The following is a 21,115-nucleotide window of genomic DNA, read 5'->3' as shown; positions in this document are numbered from 1 at the left end:
GTCTCTAACAAAACGAAATAACCTTGCTCACATTCTCAGACAGACTGCTCCCAGAGAGAGCTCAGCCCCCCCCAGAGCACAGATCAAAGGAAAATGCTCAGGTCATGTGGGCAGTGCACCCAGCGAATCAGAACGCTTCCTGGAGTGTTAACTCTTAACTGTCCAGAACCACAACACACCTGCCCATGACTCCCAAGCCCACCAGCCGATGTGCTGGGTGATCTCCAGTCCTTGGAGCAGCTTCAGCGACTGTGGGAGCCAGGAAGTCATGGCAAATAGCGCCACCTGGTGCCTCACTGACCTCAGTGACCTGCATGTCCGTGCCTTGCAGTGTATAAAGTGCATTACCATATATGGTGATGGGTGGGTAAAAGCCATGACCGGATGTAGGTAACGTGAGACATTGGCAAACGGCCATGCTGGAGGAGAGAACAAAGGATAATAAAAGTGACCAGAGAGGGAGAAGAAGTCTGAATGAGCTATCCTCCGTCCATGAAAATATTGCTGGCTCTCTGTGTCTTTATTTTATGCTAAACAAGCGCCATTTGTGACGGCTGGCTTCGTCAAGCGACCCTAGTTTCTGAAGCTGGAGCACGCTCTCTTCAGCAGAGTAAACGCTACGCAACAGAAGTGGCAGGGAGACGCTGTGATGAGCATATTTACAAGCAGTTTATTCAGCGTACATCAGGACAAAAGGAAAAACATGTCTTCTCCCCTTCATGTCCAAGCAAGCAGCTTAAGCAATAGCTACACACAAAATGGAAGTTCCCAGCAAGCTGTGCTGGAGTGTAAACAGGCATGTGACACACAACAATCATGCCTGTACTTAAGGTGGAACGGAATATCCCAACAATTCGGCGCACCACCCGCCCATGACTCCCAAGCCTGCCCCACGGGAAGGGGGGAGCTGTGCTGTTTTGCCGGCGGCATTCCCCCCTCCCCCCTTCATTTTGACAGCTGGGGGAGGCTTGGGAGTTGCATGCGGGTGGTGCGCTGAACGTCCGCCATCAGCGGCTTGCTCCGCCCCCAGCTGCAGAACACGCGCACAGCTCCGTGCACCCGAGTGGTTATCCCGGGCCTGGGAGGGCACCCTCCGTGCCCTGCGCCCCTGAGGAGCGTGCCCGCCCTGGGCAGTGTGGGCATGTGCTCTACTGCTGGGAAGACATCCTCAAATTGCTTAGAAATCTCCTCCACGGGCATTTCCTTTAAATAATAATAATAATAATAAATTATTGATTTTAATATCACCAGTCAACAGCATAACAAAGCAAATAACCTAGATTTTTTTTTAAAAAAAACATTTCTAGACATAAAAAAATTCCTTCCACCTATATTGACTTCCACTCTCCCCATCACGGGTTCCAAGTTTTCTTTATCAATTGCATATTATTTGATATCTACCTTACGTTTATCCACAATATCCATAATTGCAGGAGTCATTCCAAGTCTGCCAAAGATTTCATACGATTACAATGTTCTTTTAAATATAAACTGCATTTATCCCATTCTCTTTTGAACCTTTGATCAGATAGGTTTCTGATTCTCCATGTCATTTTTGCCAATTCTACATAATCCAATAATGTCTCCTGCCATTCCAGTTTCGTGGGTATATTCTCTCTCTTCCACCCTTTGGCTATTAGTGTTCTCGCAGCAGTTGGTTGCATGCATGAAAACCTTTTTCAGATCTCTCAGTATACCCATTACAGTGGTACCTCGGGTTACATACGCTTCAGGTTACAGATGCTTCAGGTTACAGACTCCGCTAACCCAGAAATAGTACCTCAGGTTAAGAACTTTGCTTCAGGATGAGAACAGAAATTGCGCAGCAGCAGCAGGAGGCCCCATTAGCTAAAGTGGTGCTCCAGGTTAAGAACAGTTTCAGGTTAAGAACAGACCTCCAGAACGAATGAAGTACTTACCCCGAGGTACCACTGTATACCTAAGAGAAAGGCTTCAGGTCTTTTGACAAAAGCTAAATTTAAACTTTTTTTAAAAATTCATCGTAAATGATTTCCCAAAATCCCTTTATCTTTTTGCAATTCCACCACATATGACACCTGGCACACTCAGCCTCTTTGCATTTCCAGCAGATGTTGGAGCTGGTTCTATACATTTTCGACCTCCACGGGCATTCGCTTTCCCTTGAGCTGTGGCGAAATTGGTATTTGGGACCCCAGCTAATTGATTTATTGGCCCCCAATTAGCTTTTATGGCAGCCCGGTCCGGCACGCTTCCCTCAGCTACGTCGTCCGGTAGCTCCAGTCACACCTTAGCAGAGATAAACACAGCGGTGATGAACTGTCACGTCCTTCACTTAGCTTCCAAACAAACACAGAGTCCGAGGTTTGTCCATTTCAGCTCTTTATTCCGACATTCCCCCAGGAATCTCCTGGGCTCCTTTCCGCCATTACCGGCTACGTCTTTCTCCCTCAACGACCAGAGGAGAAGAGAACAGAAACTCCTCCCAGACTCCTCCCAGCTTCTAAAAGCTGACGTCTGAATGTTGAGGCATCATGGGAACTTCTTAACCAGTTAAGTTCCAACCCTAACACCCCCTCTATGCCTCGCATTCTGACAAGACCCTTTTGAGTTCAACACCTTCCCCTTTGCCTTGTGCCACTTCCCGGCATCTTTCCCAGGCACCTGTTGAACCCCTTCACATTCCCAGAATCACACTGTGCGACACTTCTCCACGCACCTGTGACCTGATACCCTACTGACCCATTAGGGCCAGCAGTTGTGTCTTCCTCGTCAGACTCTTCCCCCTCTGACTTGACACCCTGTTTGTGAGCTTTCTCCATTACCGGAGATGAAGCCTCACACCTGGACACTCCTTTCACAACCCTTGGAGATGCCCAAACCTGCCCTGAACCCTGACCCTGGACTTGGCCCCCATCACCGGGTTTTGAACCCTGATTCTGGACCTGATCCCCGTCACCGGGCTCAGCCACAGCCTCCCTTCTCCCTTGAGAAGACTTTGCACCCGTCACCTGGTGACGTATTCCCTTTTCCTTGAAAAGCTTCTCCAGAGCAGACCCAGTAAACTGTGACCCTCGGTCGCTCTTGAACCCTTGCACCTTGGTGGAAAACTTTAGTTCCACCTCCGCAACCCAATCCTTGATCAGTTGCGCCGCCTCCCCCTGTGATTTGAGAGAGAGACACCAGCCCACCTGGCTGTGGCCATCCGTCAGCGATGGCACATACCTGGCCCCACCCAGACTCTCACACCTCATGGGTCCTGACAGATCTGTGTGTGAACAAGCTCAAAAGCTTCTTTGGCTACCCTCCCAAACCCGGGAAAACCAAGCACCTTTGCACCTTTGCATGCCCTGCACCCTTGGGACCTCCCACATTTCCGGAGTTTGTACCCTTTTGTGCACCTGTGCAACTTTTGCACATCTTTGGGAACCTTAGCACACTGCGCCTGTGCTTTTTTCAGCATTCCCACCACCCTCCAGAGGTGACTCCAGAACAAAGAAAGTGTTCTTGCTCTTCGCTTTTGACCCGTTGTCGCCCCCCTCTGAAAATGGAACAGGTGTCATTTTCAAAGCACATTTTTGAACCCCTGCTTCGTTAGAGCAGATACAGATAACCGACAACTATCCAGTCCCGGCACAACGTAGATCTCTGGCTCCTCCTGTAATGGAGAGAAAACACGTTAGCCACACCACAGACTGATTTTTCATTCCGTCTGCGAACAAAACAATTGTTCCTGTCGAAACAGCCCTGCAGTTCCGCAGTTTGCCTATCAGGTGCTGCCTGATAGCAGAAACCAAAACACCCAGCGTGTCACTGTGTCCTGGCTGGAGTTGTTCTCCACAGTTGCCATAGAAGCAACGATGAGAAAACAACCCTCCCCAGCGTCCGAGACACGTCTTTCCCTTGCGTTCCCACGCTGGCCTTCTTCTCCCAGACTGGTTCCCTTGGAAACCCAGCTGGCTGACCTTGGCAACATCCTGTCTTGCCCCTCTGCTCCGGTGGGGGCAACAGCGTCGCAAGCGTCCCGTCAAATTGTACACGTAGCAAAGACGAACTCCAGTGGAAAATCACTGCTTGGGCTCCCAGCTGGCCTTCTTCTCCTTCTTCCGGAAAAGCACTCCTTGCCAGCTCCGCCCCCTCTGAACCTCCACAGCATTCCAGCACGTACAGCGGAAACCTTTCGAACGTGCCTTTGGAAAAGTCCGCCCCCCCCACCTGCTCAGCAGCACTCCTTGTGGCTAAAGCATCAGGGACAGGGGCTCCAGCCTTTTTAGGCTTTTGTATTCCTTCTCCAGGGCTCTGGCCTTTTGCTGAAGCTTCACAGCAAATGCAGCTCATTCCCAGATAGCCCTTTCGCCCCCCCTCTGGGGCCCACAGCCCTTCCCAGCTGTGCACCGGCTCTCACGAAGGTGGTCAGCGCCATCTTGCCTTCTGTCCTGAAGCAGCCATCTCCCGGCCCTTGCTGTTGCCTCCAGCCTCATAAAACACCCTGGAGCACTAGCCAAGTGGCCTCTGGCTTCCTGACACCCAGAACAGTAGACTGCAGATCAGCAGCCAGGTTGCCCAACTTCTTAAAGTGAGCATGGAATGTCCTCCAAGACCTGGCAGCCTGCCATCCTCTTCCGTTCTCCCAAGGGGCCCCAAGCTCACTCACCAGCTATATCCGGCTCCCATCCGTGGAGAAACGATTCCTTGCTGCTCTCAGCTCTCAGATCCAGAGCTCCAGCTGGTCCCAGCACTCAGCAACACAGGCAGCCACTTTGTGTCCTTTTGCCAGCCGCTTTTAAACTCTGCAGCTGCTCCTTCGCCTCTTAGCACCAGGCAAAGAACTCCGCCAAACTCCTGCCGTATTTCTCTGCCTTCGACCGCAGACTTCAGTGACAGTTTTACAAGCGGTAATTACCCATAACCTGTGGCGAAATTGGTATGTGGGACCCCAGCTAATTGATTTATTGGCCCCCAATTAGCTTTTATGGCAGCCCGGTCCGGCACGCTTCCCTCAGCTACGTCGTCCGGTAGCTCCAGTCACACCTTAGCAGAGATAAACACAGCGGTGATGAACTGTCACGTCCTTCACTTAGCTTCCAAACAAACACAGAGTCCGAGGTTTGTCCATTTCAGCTCTTTATTCCGACATTCCCCCAGGAATCTCCTGGGCTCCTTTCCGCCATTACCGGCTACGTCTTTCTCCCTCAACGACCAGAGGAGAAGAGAACAGAAACTCCTCCCAGACTCCTCCCAGCTTCTAAAAGCTGACGTCTGAATGTTGAGGCATCATGGGAACTTCTTAACCAGTTAAGTTCCAACCCTAACAAGCAACCCTTTATCTGCTCTGCACAGAAGCTCTCCTCGCGGACTCATAGAATCATGGAGCTGTAGAGTTGAAAGGGACCCGCAGAGGTCATCCATTCCAACCCCTTGCAATGCAGGAATCACAGCTAAAGAACCTGTAATGGGTATGAGTTACTCATGCGTAAACTGTCGCCTCTCTAGGCTAAATTGCCTTGTCAAACCTTTCTGACTGCACAGCCCTTCTCATCGTGGCTGCCTCAGTCGCTAGCAGAATCTGTCAGTGGGCGTTTCTTAAACCTCTTCCAACATAAAAGCTGTTTGACGCCCAGTCTCCTCCTCCTCTCACTGTGCGGGAGTCTTCTGCGCAGGGAGGGCGTGGGTAGCAGAGGACCTGTGCTCTCCTCACTGATGTCCAGTGAAGAGTCCTGGAGCCCTCTCTCCGATTCCCCCATCTGCCCCCCTTTATCCCTGGTGTTGCGCTGATTTGCTTCCCCCTCTACTGAGCTGCTTCTCCCCCTGCTGCTGGGTCCTTCGCCAGCATCATCTGGGAGCCTCCCCTTCGCCTCTCGCTCCGATGTCAGTTCCCTGACAGAACCCCTGAGAGGTGGCCATCTGTTTCAAAACCACCAATGAAGGAGTCCAGCCAGTGCCGGATTTACGTACAAGCTAAACAAGCTATAGCTTAAGACCCCACTCTCTTGGGGGGCCCCAAAAAAATTTAAAGGAGGGGGAAAAACTGGATGTACATTTCCAAAATATAAGATAAAAAATGGCAGGCGGGCTCTTTCCTGGACTCCAACTCTCGGGCCCTGGACTCTTGGCCTGGTGCTCCTGAGAGCCCAGCGCCCGGGCACCCTGCACCCCTGGTGCCTATGCTTAAGACGGCTGTCAGGGGCTCAGGAGCAGAGGCACAGGGGAGAGAGGAAATGGAGAGCGAAGGGGAAGAATCTGAGGGCAGCGGAGGGGAGAATGACAGTGACCCGAGAGATTCCACGAGCCTCTCCAGCGAATCAGAAGATTCCCAGAAGGGGGCGCCGATGGTCAGGGCAAGGGGGGTCCCAGGAGGGACGCACCCGAAGCAAGGGGCCAGCGGGGACTCCCAAAGCAGCAGCTGGAGATCAGGACCAGCTTCCCCACCAGAGCGCAGTGGGGGGGAAGAGTCCCATGTGTCAGGGCCAGCGTCTCCTCCAGCAGGGAGAGAAGATGAGTCAGGGCTGACCACGCCTCTATCGGAGAGTGGGGGAACGGAGGGGACGTCAGGTCCAGCTAGCCTCCCCGAAGGGGGAAGCAGTGACAGGAGCAGTGTAACGGTCAGGAGGAAGGTTGCCGGCTGGGCGCGCGCGCCAAGTTCGAATGTACAGGCGCGCGGGACAGCAGAAAACCCGGATTGGGAACCAGGTCCTAAAGCCCGCCGGAGGCAGGGGGAAGACTCAGGGGACTCAGCGTCAGAGGAGTCTAGGAAGGGCAAGACCCCAGCGGACAGGCGGAACCAGAGGAGGAAAGAGCAAAGGAAGAGGTGGAGCAAGGCTAGAGTCTTAAACTGGTGTCTGGGGGGAGGAGATTCAGACAGAGCTTCGGCGGTCTAGAGTTTGAGACGTAGAGCTGCGCGCCGCGGCTGTGAAAGCGAAACTGAACTTCAATAAAGACTGTTTTATATAACAACGAACTGGCGTTGGTCCTTTGTGAGCTGGGACCTAGGGCAGCTCTGACAACGGCCCTGGTATCCATTCAGGAAACGGAAAGTAGGTTGGTTTGCATTGAGAAGTGGATTCAGCCGACTGTGCCTACTTGTCAAGTATGGGAGTCCGCCCTCTCCCTCCTGGTAGCTCATGGATAAGAATTGATGAGCAGCATCTGGTAGATTTATAGTCTTTTTATGACAGTATCATGCTGTGAACACAGATTGGCATCTCTCTGCAAGGATCAGAGTTGCTTGCACTGGATCAGAGTTGCTTGGAAGGGCGTTCCACAGGGAGGGCGCCACCACCGAGAAGGCCCTCTGCCTGCTTCCCTGTAGATTCGCTTCTTGCAGGGAGGGAACCACCAGAAGGCCCTCGGAGCTGGACCTCAGTGTCTGGGCAGAACGATGTGGGTGGAGACGCTCCTTCAGGTCTACAGGGCCGAGGCCATTTAGAGCTTTCAAGGTCAGCACCAACACTTTGAATTGTGCTCAGAAACATACTGGGAGCCGATGTAGGTCTTTCAAGACCAGTGTTATACGGTCTCGGCGGCCACTCCCAGTCACCAGTCTGGTTGCTGCATTCTGGATTAATTGCAGTTTCCGGGTCACCTTCAAAGGTAGCCCCACATAGAGCGCATTGCCGTAGTCCAAGCAAGAGATAACCAGAGCATGCACCACTCTGGCGAGACAGTCCGCAGGCAGGGAGGGTCTCAACCTGTGTACCAGATGGAGCTGGCAGACAGCTGCCCTGGACACAGAATTGACCTGTGTCTCCATGGACAGCAGTGAGTCCAAAATGACTCCCAGGCTGCACAACTGGTCCTTCAGGGGCACAGTTACCCCATTCAGGATCAGTGATTGCTCCACAACAGCCCACCACCAGCTGAGCTGAGTCTCTCCCCTCCCCTCGCTGCAGGGGACTGAAATAACTTGCTGTCTTGAAAACATAAAGCCATTAATCGATTCCAGCTGCCAAGTCCCATTTCTCTGTCCTTCCTGGTACCTAGATCACTGCTCAACCATGAGAGCATGAAAATGCACATTATCCGAGTTTGATGTAGCGTTGAAACACAGAGGTCACTTCCAGCATTTGCACCAGAGCAAACAAACAGCGTCCACCTTCGCCTTGAACCCCTGCAAGAAAGATTGAGTTCTCTAAGGAAGGGAAGTTGACATCGTTTCTAACAGACACGGGCAAATAAGTGAGTATCGTGGTTTCATTCTGCCCATGACTTAAGAGGCGCTCAGTCGCTGTCAGTGACACAGCAGTTGAAAAGGGGGCGATGGATGAACTCAGTTGGAGAAGGGAAAGCAAATGTTTCTGGATTTGACATTTGGGCGCATATTGCAAGTTGTTTTCGAGGGACCTTCAGCAAAATCACCTCGCCCCCCCCCCCCCATGCTGTTCCTGCCCTTCCCTGTTTTCTCTCTTTCTCCCAGATGGGTCCAGCCTCCAGACTCCATCTCTTCCTCCTGGGGCTCCTGATCACCAGCTCCATCTCGCAAGGTGAGTCCTCCTGTGGGGATGTTCGGGATCCAGCCCTGGCGACTGGACCTAAACCGTCATAGAATCATAGGAGAGTCAGAGACAGCGATGCTTCTGTTGTGTTGTTGTTGTTGTTGTTGTTGTTGCATTTTTAAAAATTGCAGAGAAAGCATGAATTAAACATTACATCCAAATATTTGAAAAGAAGAGAAAAACGTAAAAAAGGAAAAATAAAAAAAGGAAATAAAAAAGGGGGAAAGGGGGGAAAATGAAAAAAAATGAAAAAGAGTCAAGTACACAAAATTGTTCAAAGGATACAAACAGCAATTTGAATATTCTATACGCCAGGTTCTCAGAAATAAATTACATTTGTAATCCTTCTCGTCTTTCTTTATAGTCACTTACTTTCTTTTTCTTCTTTTATTAAATTTTATTGTTACCGTTCACATTAACACACCATGCAGAAAAAGAAAATTTGATTGATTGGTTGCATTTAGGCATATCTTGGTACTCATCCTTTTTGGCTCCCAAATGCCGCAAACCCGGAAGTGAGCATTTGGTTTGCGAACGCTCTTTGGAACCCAAAATTCTGACACGGCTTCCAATTGAGCACAGGTTTTTGAACATTTTTGGAAGTCAAACGGACTTCCAGAACGGATTCGAACTGTGGTCTCCCAGATCCTAATCCGGTACTCTGACCATTACAAAGGGACAGCCCAGCTCTATCAAGGAGGAGACATGTGCCGTCCTGTCCCTCGTTGTATTATAGAATTTGGTGGTGCTCCATTGAGGCAATAATAATAATAATAATAACAACAACAACAACAATAATAATAATAATATTTTATTTATACCCCGCCCTCCCGGGCCAGAGCTGGGCTCAGGGTGGCTAACACCAATAAAATCACAAGAAAAGTATAATAGGGGAGGGGAATGGGGGAATTTAAAATACGGGTTAAAATGCAGCCTCACTTTAAGAGTAGCACATAGATCAAAACTATAAGGGGAGGGAAACATAAGGGTCAGACTGAGTCCAAACCAAAGGCCAGGCGGAACAGCTCTGTCTTGCAGGCCCTGCAGAAAGATGTCAAGTCCCGCAGGGCCCTGGTCTCTTGTGACAGAGCATTCCACCAAGTCGGGGCCAGTACTGAAAAGGCCTTGGCCCTAGTTGAGACCAATCTAACCACCTTGTGACTTGGGCCCTCCAAAGTGCTGTCATTTGTGGTCCTCCGTGGGTCATACAAGGAGAGGCGGTCCCGTAGGTACGAGGGACCTAGGCCCTGCCCACGCATTCCCAGCCAGGGTTTCCATGTGTCCTCTTTTTCTAGGACACGTCCTGTTTTTCAGGGGTAACATTTGAGACAAGTTGCATTTCTTTGCTTTGAACGGCCGTCATAGCGTCCTCTTTTCTACTCTTCGAAATGTGGCGACCCTAAATTCCCTGCCCCTCGAACAGGTGCACCAGAAAACTTGAGCTGCCCCGAAAACTGGTTGTACATTCAGAAAATCTGCTATGGAGTCTTCGACGCACTAGCCTCGTGGGAAGATGCAGAAGTAAGGAGCGTTCCTACGGTGCCTTGAGGGGAACTGATTCTTGCCAAAATGAATGCAAATATTATTTTACTTCTGCTGCCGAAGCCGTTGCAAAGAAACCATAAAACAGAATAAGCCGCATTGCGCAATTAAAATAATTATAGTGGGGTAGGAGAGCTGAATGGGATGTGGGTGGCGCTGTGGGTTAAACCACAGAGCCTAGGACTTGCCGATCAGAAGGTCAGCGGTTCGAATCCCCGCCACGGGGTGAGCTCCTGTTGCTCGGTCCCTGCTCCTGCCAACCTAGCAGTTCAAAAGCACATCAAAGTGCAAGTAGATAAATAGGTACCACTCCGGCGGGAAGGTAAACGGTGTTTCCGTGTGCTGCTCTGGTTCGCCAGAAGCGGCTTAGTCATGCTGGCCACATGACCCGGAAGCTGTACGCCGGCTCCCTCGACCAGTAAAGCGAGATGAGCGCTGCAACCCCAGGGTCGGCCACGACTGGACCTAATGGTCAGGGGTCCCTTTACCTTTACCTAGGAGAGCTGAAAATAACACCAAATACATTTCACCTCTGCCAATCCATGCTCCCCTTGGGTTTTAGATAGCACATGGGTAGAAGACTCTAAAAAGACTGGGACAGGAATTTTCACAGCCCTCTAGTAGCTATAGTGGCCCATTTACCAGAAGTAATGTATATAGCATGGGTAGGCAAACTAAGGCCCGAGGGCCGAATCCGGCCCAATTGCCTTCTAAATCCGGCCCTTGGACGGTCCAGGAATCAGCGTGTCTTTACATGAGTAGAATGTGTGCTTTTATTTAAAATGCATCTCTGGGTTATTTGTGGGGCATAGGAATTCGTTTTTTTCAAAATATAGTCCAGCCCCCACAAGGTCTGAGGGACAGTGGACCGGCCCCCTGCTGAAAAGGTTTGCTGTCCCCTGGATAGAGCATCAATTCTGGAAGTGTATACTCCAGGGGTACCAACTTGAATAAAATATTGGAGGGGGGATAAGTAAGTTTTGCTCTTCATATTCGATCGTGCTGCACAGACACTATTTGAACGGCAATGTTTGCCAACTTGGGGGGGGGGCAGCCCTCTCAAATATTTTATTTGGGGGGAGGCAAAGACCCTTTGGCCCCTAGAAGTTGACTCCTATAGTATATACTCGATTCTGACCAAACTAAGCCTCCTACAGCAAAATATACATCAGGACAGTGAAAAAGAACCATTTGCAACATCCAAAAGAACAATAATTAAGTCAATGTTGTGCTAAAAGCCAGGGATGCGGGTGGCGCTGTGGGTTAAACCACAGAGCCTAGGACTTGCCGATCAGAAGGTCAGCTTTTCGAATCCCTGCAATGGGGTGAGCTCCCGTTGCTCGGTCCCTGCTCCTGCCAACCTAGCAGTTCAAAAGCACGTCAAAGTGCAAGTAGATAAATAGGTACCACTCCAGTGGGAAGGTAAACGGCGTTTGCGCGTGCTGCTCTGGTTCGCCAGAAGCGGCTTAGTCATGCTGACCACATGACCCGGAAGCTGTACGCCGGCTCCCTCGGCCAATAAAGCGAGATGAGCGCTGCAACCCCAGAGTCGGCCACGACTGGTCCTAATGGTCAGGGGTCTCTTTACCTTTACCTTTTATGCTAAAAGCCAGATCAAAACATGCACCAGCATTTTGCATTTCTGGGCAGGCTGGCCGAGAGAAGAATGTTTTCCACAGGCACCAGAAAGTATGCAGCGAAGGCCCTTGTCAAGAGGCGGGGAGTTCCAAAGGATGGGGCCTGTTTTCTCATAAAGGTGGAATTAAGCAGCACCTGTAACAGAGCAAGTTCTGCAGATTGAAGGGGTCGAAGTGGGTGCAAATGGAGTGGGGCGATTTCATGGGTGCACCACCCCCAAGTTGTTAAGGGAATTATACACCAAAGAGAAACAACTTGAACCTGGCCTGGGAGCAAACGGTCAACCAGTACTGAGTTCTAATCACGGGTGTTATATGCTCACAGGATCTTCCTCCTTTTCACCTGCCCACCCCCAATGTGCAACGCTTGGAGGACTTTCAAGATATCCTTCAGATTTCCCTGCCCTCACCTTACCTTTTTGAATGCACAGGGAATGGGCATAGTTCAGGCATGTCCAGCAGGTAGATCGTGATGTACCGGTAGATCACTGGAAGTCTGTGGTAGATCACTGGTAGATCACTGGCTCCCCTAAAAAGCTCAACAACTTTGACCTGAACCCCCCAAAATGGTCACTGCCAGTTTTTAACTCTGTGAGTAGATTGCAGTCTCTTGGGAGTTGGCCACCCCTATAGTTCAATGGAGGTGGACTCCATGTAGAGGCCTTGATTGATTGATTGATTGATTGATTGATTGATTGATTGATGGATTTTCCCAGTAGCACGTCTTAACTTCAACCCAACTCTTGGGAGTTGGCCACCCCTATAGTTCAATGGATGTGGACTCCATGCAGGCCTTGATTGATTGATTGATTGATTGATGGATGGATGGATGGATTTTCCCAGTAGCACATCTTAACTTCAACCCATTTCTCTTGTGCCCACGCAGAACAACTGCCAGAAATACGGCCCCAACGCCCATCTCTCCTCCATCCTTACCGAGGCAGAGGCGACTCTGATCAGCCGCTACATCCTGGACAAGCATCCCGGTTCCGAAGGAATCTGGATCGGACTCCACGACCCATTCCAGGTGAGTGTCCGCCCACCTTCGAACCGCCGACCTTCTGATCGGCAAGTCCTAGGCTCTGTGGTTTAACCCACAGCGCCACCCGCATCCCTAAATGCAACTTTATTCAACCCATTTTTTACTGTGCACGCAGAGCCCTCCTTGAACTTTAAGTAGAGTCGGTTTTCGCTCTCCTTTAACCGTTTTGTGGCCAGGCTGCCCTCTTGCATACATGGCGCTATCCCGGCTAATAACGAGTTTTGCAGAAATTCCACGTCAGCTTCCGAAAACTGTATGACACCTTTTCAGGGCAACTGAAAGTTTCCAGTTTTTCCAGGGCATGTGCAGAGTGCCAGCCGCAACAAGCACTCCAGCCTTACCTTCTCCGAGAAATAAGCTGTCCGTTTTTTGCTCTCTTTGCAGAGTGGAAAGTGGAGATGGGCAGATTCCTCCACAGTCTTTTTCTCACCTTGGATTGATTCCGCCCCACAACCTTCGTGGACCCCATTATGTGCCATGCTGACATATGACAAAGGTAAGAGGGCAATCGGGCTCAAGAGCCTTTGCAAATGAGGAAGTCTGTATAGTTAAAGCCATGGTTTTCCCAGTAGTGATGTACGGAAGTGAGAGCTGGACCATAAAGAAGGCTGATCGCTGAAGAATGGGTGCTTTTGAATTCTGGTGCTGGAGGAGACTCTTGAGAGTCCCATGGACTGCAAGAAGATCAAACCTCTCCATTCTGAAGGAAATCAGCCCTGAGTGCTCACTGGAAGGACGGATCTGGAAGCTGAGGCTCCAAGACTTTGGCCACCTCATGAGAAGAGAAGACTCCCTGGAAAAGACCCTGATGTTGGGAAAGATGGAGGGCACAAGGAGAAGGGGACGACAGAGGACGAGATGGTTGAACAGTGTTCTCAAAGCTACCAGCATGAGTTTGACCAAACTGCGGGAGGCAGTGAAAGACAGGAGTGCTTGGCGTGCTCTGGTCCAGGGGGTCATGAAGAGGCGGACATGACTAAACAACTAAACAACAACAAGGATGGTTGGAAAGGAAACTTCACTAGTGTGGGACTCAGAAACAAAAGCCCAGTTGCTGATTTCTCTGCATTGGGAAGCGAGAGATCAAGGAGAGATGATGTCATTTTCCAAAAAAAAAATCAATTTTTTTATTGTTTTTCCAAAAAAATAAAACAAACAAACATATTAACAAACAAACAAACATAAATCTCAACCGTATTTAAACCAAACTTTGTATCATTGTTAAGTGACTTCCTCGTATCCCCCTGGTTGAATTTTAGTGTATAACATTTTAACGGTTTTCCAAAACCTAAATTCTTAAAAAAATTACTTAAACACTTAACATCTTTCTTTCTTTTCCAATTCAGCATGAAACATATTAATTCATCACATTACATATCTAAATCCTAAGCCTATCTGGTATTTGCAAGCTTTTCCAATTGATTTAACTTAACATATTTAACTAAATAGTCTTCAAATTTCTCATTCTGCCTAATGGTAGGACCGGCCCCAACGCTGGTGACGCTGGGACGCTGGTGGCGCTGTGGGTTAAACCACAGAGCCTAGGACTTACCGATCAGAAGATCGGCAGTTCGAATCCCCGCAATGGGGTGAGCTCCTGTTGCTCGGTCCCTGCTCCTGTCAACCTAGCAGTTCGAAAGCACACCAAAAAGTGCAAGTAGATTAATAGGTACCGCTCCGGTGGGAAGGTAAACGGCATTTCCGTGCGCTGCTCTGGTTCGCCAGAAGCGGCTTAGTCCTGCTGGCCACATGAGCTGTACGCCGGCTCCCTCGGCCAGTAAAGCGAGATGAGCGCCGCAACCCCAGAGTCATCCGCGACTGGACCTAATGGTCAGGGGTCCCTTTACCTTCTGAAGGGATCTGAGACCCACGCCTTACTTTATAACTCCTTACTTTATATAGTTGGTCCCTTCAACAGCCTAATTAGCTGTCTAGAAAGTGAATGCTTCCCTTTTAATTTCTCCTTGGCAATCTGAATGTAGTTTTGTGTTGTGCAGAGGAACAACTTGACTTAGTTGGATGCACTGCTTGAGCAAACCTTGGGAAACGATTAGGGCAAACCATCTTATTCTGCCTAATGATAGCACCGGCCCCAATCACTGAGGACAGGGGAAATCAATCCCGTGCAGACAGAAGCAACATGTTCCTTCCTCTGCCGTTGTCTTTCAGAGTTCACAAAATGGAAAGCTGCCCCCTGTTCGCTGAGGCTGAGGTATATGTGCAGCTTGCCCCTGGAATGATGGCAGCCGTTCGTCTGGGCGCTCAACGAATGAAGCCAAGAAACCAGCCGAGAGGGACCCCTGACCAACCAGCCCCGGCAAGCCAGCCCCCTTCCCCTCTGCTCCCCACAGCCTTGCAGTGGTAAAGATGTTGCGGTTGTGCTACCTGACCTCTTTACTCTGTAACTTTTGAGAACCCTTGCTAAGTAAAAAAATAAAATAAAATAAAATTTTAGCTGACTTTAGTCCCAGAGATTTCTTACCGAGTCCTAAATTCTTTGATTCCAAATGAGCATCACCCCGTTCCAACGTGGTCTTTGCCACTTGTGGCTTAGGGCCCTCGTATTTACAGGACCGTCTCTCCTGGTCTGCCCCGCAGAGGACCTTAAGGTCCACGAATAAGCATAGTTTAGAGGTCCCTAAGGAAGTCAGACTATCCTCCACCAGGGCCAGGGCCTTCTCAGTGATGGCTCCGACCTGGTGGAATGCTCTGTCCCATGAGACCAGGGCCCTGCAGGATTTAACATCCTTCAGCAGGGCCTGTAAGACAGAGCTATTCCGCCTGGCTTTCAATTTGAACCTGGCCTGATCTTTTATTCACCTTCCTTCCCTCCCCTTTTTATGAAGATTCCTCGCTCTGGGATCCCACAGCTAATTCTCCCCTGGTCTCCTCACTGGCCCAAATAGGACTAATTTAGCCAGCTAGCCCTGGTGATCATCCAATGTTTATTGGATTGATTTCCCCCTAAAATGATTTTTGAATTCAGAATTTATTGTTAGTCACATTTTATACTGTATTTTATGCTGTTTTTGTTGCATCAATTAAGAGTTTTAAATTTGTTGTTAGCCGCCCTGAGTCCGGTTTTCTGAACCGGGAAGGGCGGGGTATAAATAAACATATTTTTTTTATTATTTGCTACAGTCTAGCTATCTTCTTCTTCTTTGGCGATCCCTCGTAGCCAAGTAAGATTGTCTTCCACAAACACAGTTTTAACAGTGAGTCCGTAAGTGACTGTGGAGGCCAATTCTGGATCCACACATCCTTCCACAATGGAGACATTGGTTTCCGGATGGGAGTTGATCATGGTGAGGATTAGCCAAGCGTGCCTTCCTCTTGGCACGTTTCTTTCTTGCGTCTTGAGTTTGATTGTCTTCAAAGTCCATGACACCTTTGGGAAAAGCTGTTATCCAACTGGAGCGCTCGCAGGCCAGTGTTTCCCAATTGTTGGTGTTTATACTACATTTTTTAAGATTTGCCTTGAGACAGTTTTTAAACGTCTTTTGTTTAAAGAGGTTGTTTAAAGAGGACGCGGGTGGCACTGTGGGTTAAACCACTGAGCCTAGGGCTTGCTGATCGGAAGGTGTGTGGTTCGAATCCCCGAAACGGGGTGAGCTCCCGTTGCTCGGTCCCTGCTCCTGCCTACCTAGCAGTTCGAAAGCACACCAGTGCAAGTAGATAAATAGGTACCGCTCCGGTGGGAAGGTAAAGGGCGTTTCCGTGTGCTGCTCTGGTTCGCCAGAAGTGGCTTAGTCTTGCTGGCCACATGACCCGGAAGCTGTACACCGGCTCCCTCGGCCAATAAAGCGAGATGAGCGCCGCAACCCTAGAGTTGTCCGCAACTGGACCTAATGGTCAGGGGTCCCTTTACCTTCTCAAGGGATCTGAGACCCCCATGGCTAAGGGGAGAGGGGTCTGGCTGGCTGTGCAGCCCAAGATTTCCAAGCACACTGTCCAGGCTTGTGCCCGGGGAGGGGGTCACTTTGGTGCTACGAACGTAGCAAAAGCAGCACAAGAGGGAGCAATGGAGAGTTGCCAGTCTCTGCAGCCACAACTGGCGCTGTGATTCCCCAGTGGTCTGACTTCACCCCCAGAGGTGCGCTCCATTGTCTCTCGACAATGGTGAAGAGTAAGGGCAAGAAGCAATTCAAGGCTGTAAGTTATAGGAGTGCAGAGCTGGAAGGGACCCAGCGCTGGGGTCATCCTAAGGCCTGGGGGTAGGCAACTTAAGTTCTGGGGGCCGGATCCAGCCCAATTGCCTTCTAAATCTGGCCCGCGGACAGTCCGGTTATCAGCCTGTTTTTACAAGAGTCGAATGTGTGCTTTTTAAAAAAAAATGCATCTCTGGGTTATTTTGGGGGCATAGGAATTCGTTCATTTCCCCCCAAAAAAATATAGTCTGGCCCACCGTCTGAAGGATGGTGGACCGGCCCACGGCTGAAAAAGTTTGCTGACCCCTGATCTAGTCCAATCTCTTGCAATGCAGAATTCACAGGTGAAATATCTCTGACATAAACACCAGTGAGGCCATGAATTAGCCGGAGGGTGATTCGAACCCAGGACATGGGCACAGGATGGGATGATTCGGTTTCACAAACTGAGGAAAAACTTATGTTCTGCTGCATGCCTCATATAATTGCAAAAAAAAAATGGGGGTGAGGTGGGGACTGGGTCCTGTCTTTTTCCCGTTCATTAAGCCTGAGAACAGATGGCAATTTGACGGGCGATTACCTGGCTCATTCATTTGTGAATAAGAACGATCAGGAAACGTCAGCCGATAACATCAGCAGGCCTGTACATAATGTAAGATATAAAAATGCAATGACACGTGCGATGCAAAAGTCCATCGCACCGTCGTTAGGCAGGATGAAAGCCATTACGTAATGTTTTAATCGCTATACTGGGCCAGGACTGGGAGTCCTGTTTCTAGTTATGGGCATCGCAATTTAAGGAGGATATTGACAAGCTGGAAAGTGTGCAAGACCAAGATGATCAAGGATCTGGAAACCAAGCCTGATGAGGAACGGTTGAAGGAGCTGGATATGTTTGGCCTGGAGAGGAGGAGGCGGAGAGGAGATATGAGAGCCATCTTCAAACATCTCAAGAGCTGTCCCATGCTCTGTAGAAAGTGCAACTTGGAAAAAAGAGAATGCATGTATTTTTGTAAACTAAGAAATCTTTAATAAAAATATATTTTTTAAAAAAGAGAGCTGTCCCATTGATGACTGAGTAAGCATGTTTGATCCCGCTCCACAGAGCAGCTGTTGAAAGAATTTAATATTAAAAATATTATTATTATTATTATTGATTCCACATAGCTCTGTGGGTAGAGCTCTTAATCCCAGGGTTGGGGGTTCAAACCCCACATTGGGCAAACGATTCCTGCACTGTGGTGGAGTTGGACTAGATGGCCCTAGTCTACAGTTCTCTGATTCTACTGTTCGCATGAGTATTATGAAGAGCAAGGCTTTTTAGGCATGTTTGTCACATCTCCCTGGGCTTAGGCCATGGGTGGAATGTGTCTCAGAAAATTTTTACCCATCACTTGGGAAGACAGGCGAACTAATGCCAGTGTACTGGAAGAAGCAAAGATCACCAGTTTCAAAGCGATGATTCTTCAACATCAATTTCATTGGACTGGTCATGTTGTGTGGATGGCTGACTATCGTCTGCCAAAGCAACTACAGTGGTACCTTGGGTTACAGATGCTTCAGGTTACAGACTCCGCTAAGCCAGAAATAGTACCTCGGGTTAAGAACTTTGCTTCAGGATGAGAACAGGAACCGTGATACGTCGGCACGTTGGCAGTGGGAGGCCCCATTAGCTAAAGTGGTTAAGAACAGTTTTAGGTTAAGAACAGACCTCCAGAACGAATTAAGTTCTTAACCCAAGGTACCACTGTACTCTATTCCGAACTTAAAAATGGAAAGCATTATGCTGGTGGTCAACAAAAGAGGTTTAAAGACTGTCTCAAGGCAAATCTAAAAAAAGGTATTATAAACACTGACAACTGGGAAACACTGTCCTGCGAGCGCTCCAGTTGGAGAACAGCCTTTACCAAAGGTGTCATGGGCTTTGAAGACACTCAAACTCAGGACGCAAGGGAGAAACGTGCTAAGAGGAAGGTACGCTTGGCAAATCCACACCATGATCAACTCCCACCCGGAAACCAATGTCCCCACTGTGGAAGGACGTGTGGCTCCAGAATTGGCCTCCACAGTCACTTACGGACTCACTGTTACAATCCGTGTTTATGGAAGACAATCTTACTCGGCTACAAGGAATTGCCAAAGAAGAAGAAGCAGATTAGAAAGGGCAGGCAGCCAATCAGGGCGCAGCAGGAGCTGAATGGTGAGGTTCTGGAATGTTCTGCATCAAATCCGAAGGTGGTCGAAGCCGTTGGAGGGAGGGGCATCTGCCGGAAGAGCCGGAGGCAGAGCAAAGGGGGATCGATCCATCAATGCGCCAAGGTAACCAACGGGGCAACGCGGAGGGAGGGAAATCGCCTTGTCTTTTGTCTGCTCACTTCTGATCTGTGTCCCAGGGGACTGCTGGAAACAGCTCCCCAAAATCTTGGGAGAAAGGAGATCTCTCCCAGTTATAACCCCTCAAGACCCTTCATCTGGGTCTTCGAACCCGGGTTCAACCCAGGAAACTCCCACATGCACAATACAGGCATTCAGAACCAACTCACCAAACGCCAGCCGGCCCATTACTTTACTTTTCTTTTCTTAAATTTATTTATTTGGTTTTTCAAATTAAAATTTTACAGAGATATATCCAACATAAATCATAAAAACCAGATTCAAAGGAATCTCCTGGACTTCCATCCTCCCCTTTGTGGTTCCTACTATTAATCATGTCCTCCTGCATCTTTTATGATAATCCAAACCCTTTACCTCTTCCATTGTGTCCAGAATTCACCATTTAACTACAGCTGTTATTCCAATCCTACTAACGATTTTAACTGTTTACAGGGGTTTTTAAGATATATTATAAATTTCCCCCATTATTAAAATTTTGGTCTTCCTGATTTCTGACTCTTCCGGTCATCTTAGCCATTTCTGCATGGTCCATTAACTTCATCTGCCATTCTTCTCTTTATCTTCTTTCCATCTCTGGGCCAATAGCATCCGCGCAGCTGTAGCCACATACATAAGTAGTCTTTTCTGCTCCCTGGGAGGGCTACTAGACCGGAAGCAAAACATGAGATGTAAGGTGTGAAAGTTCGATATTCTGTAGAATATCTGAAGGAGTCTTCAGAAGGGTCATCTTGAGTAATGATGCCATAGGCTTTGTTAGCACCATCCAGAGCTATCTGTTTGTTTTCCCAATAAATCCTCTTTTTTAATTATCTATGCCAGGAGTCGGCAAACTAAGGCCCATGGGCCGGATGAGGCCCAATTGTCTTCAGGATTTGGCCCGCAGACTGTCCGTGGATGGGCGTGGGGATTCTATTTGTTTGAGCTGCACCATTTTTTCCCCTGTGCCATTCCATTTCTCCCCCCTCTCCCTCACACACACCGTGGCGGCGCCTCCTCCCTCCCTCCTCCTGGCTTCTCCCTGTCCAGCCTAGAGGAGGAAGGGGACTGGGCTGAACTGGCTGAGCGCCATTTTAAGCAGCTCCTCTCCGGAGCCAGTCCTTTCACGCCGCTCATCTTCCCTCCGCCGCTGCCACCCTGGTGCTCCTGTGGGCCAGAGAGTGGAGCGGATGAGCTCACTCTGTCTACCCACGAGAAGCAGTGGTGGCGGCGGGAGCAGCGGCAGCCCCTGGGAAGGTAAGTGCAGAGGCTGGGGGTGGGGAGGAGGACTACTTGCCCCCCTCGCCTCTTCTTCCAGCCCCCCCCCCGCTGCTTCTCTGACCTGCCACAAGGTCTGAGGGACAGTGGACCGGCCCGCGGCTAAAAATATTTGCCGACCCCTGATCTACAATTACTGTGTTATCAAGCAAGGAACCTGGACTCCTGACAGTCACAAAATCCCAAATGTGCCTTTTTTGTTTGTTTTTATCATGTTTTTGTTGTTTTTTTGTTCTGTTCTTTGCCAGGGGGAGGGTTGCCAACCATTCCAGACCCAGGTGGATGAGGAAGCGGGTACAATTAGGTCGGCAGTTCGAATCCCCGTGACGGGGTGAGCTCCCGTTGCTCAGTCCCTGCTCCTGCCAACCTAGCAGTTCCAAAGCCCATCAAAGTACAAGTAGATAAATAGGTACCACTCCAGCGGGAAGGTAAATGGCGTTTCTGTGTGCTGCTCTGGTTCGCCAGGAGCGGCTTAGTCCTGCTGGCCACATGACCCGGAAGCTGTACGCTGGCTCCCTTGGCCATTAAAGCAAGATGAGCGCCGCAACCCCAGAGTCGTCCACAACTGGACCTAATGGTCAGGGGTCCCTTTACCTTTACCTTGCCAGGGCGAGGTTTGGCAACCAT

The 21,115-nt window shown here is 49.6% G+C and overlaps 1 protein-coding gene across 1 annotated transcript; it reads left to right on the top strand.

Annotated features, from left to right (window-relative positions):
- Window positions 1-7,971: 7,971 nt before the first annotated feature.
- Window positions 7,972-15,106, top strand: LOC114604829 (C-type lectin APL-like). The gene is made up of 6 exons (XM_028745346.2): window positions 7,972-8,154; window positions 8,393-8,459; window positions 9,895-9,992; window positions 12,537-12,677; window positions 13,077-13,188; window positions 14,862-15,106. The coding sequence occupies exons 2-6, from the start codon at window positions 8,393-8,395 to the stop codon at window positions 14,930-14,932; spliced, it is 489 nt and encodes a 162-aa protein (XP_028601179.2). The 5' UTR covers window positions 7,972-8,154; the 3' UTR covers window positions 14,933-15,106.
- The last annotated feature ends 6,009 nt before the right edge of the window (window positions 15,107-21,115 follow it).

Source organism: Podarcis muralis, chromosome 10, assembly GCF_964188315.1.
Source record: "Podarcis muralis chromosome 10, rPodMur119.hap1.1, whole genome shotgun sequence".
Taxonomy (NCBI): Eukaryota; Metazoa; Chordata; class Lepidosauria; order Squamata; family Lacertidae; genus Podarcis; species Podarcis muralis.
This window is presented reverse-complemented; position numbering and strand designations above follow the sequence as displayed.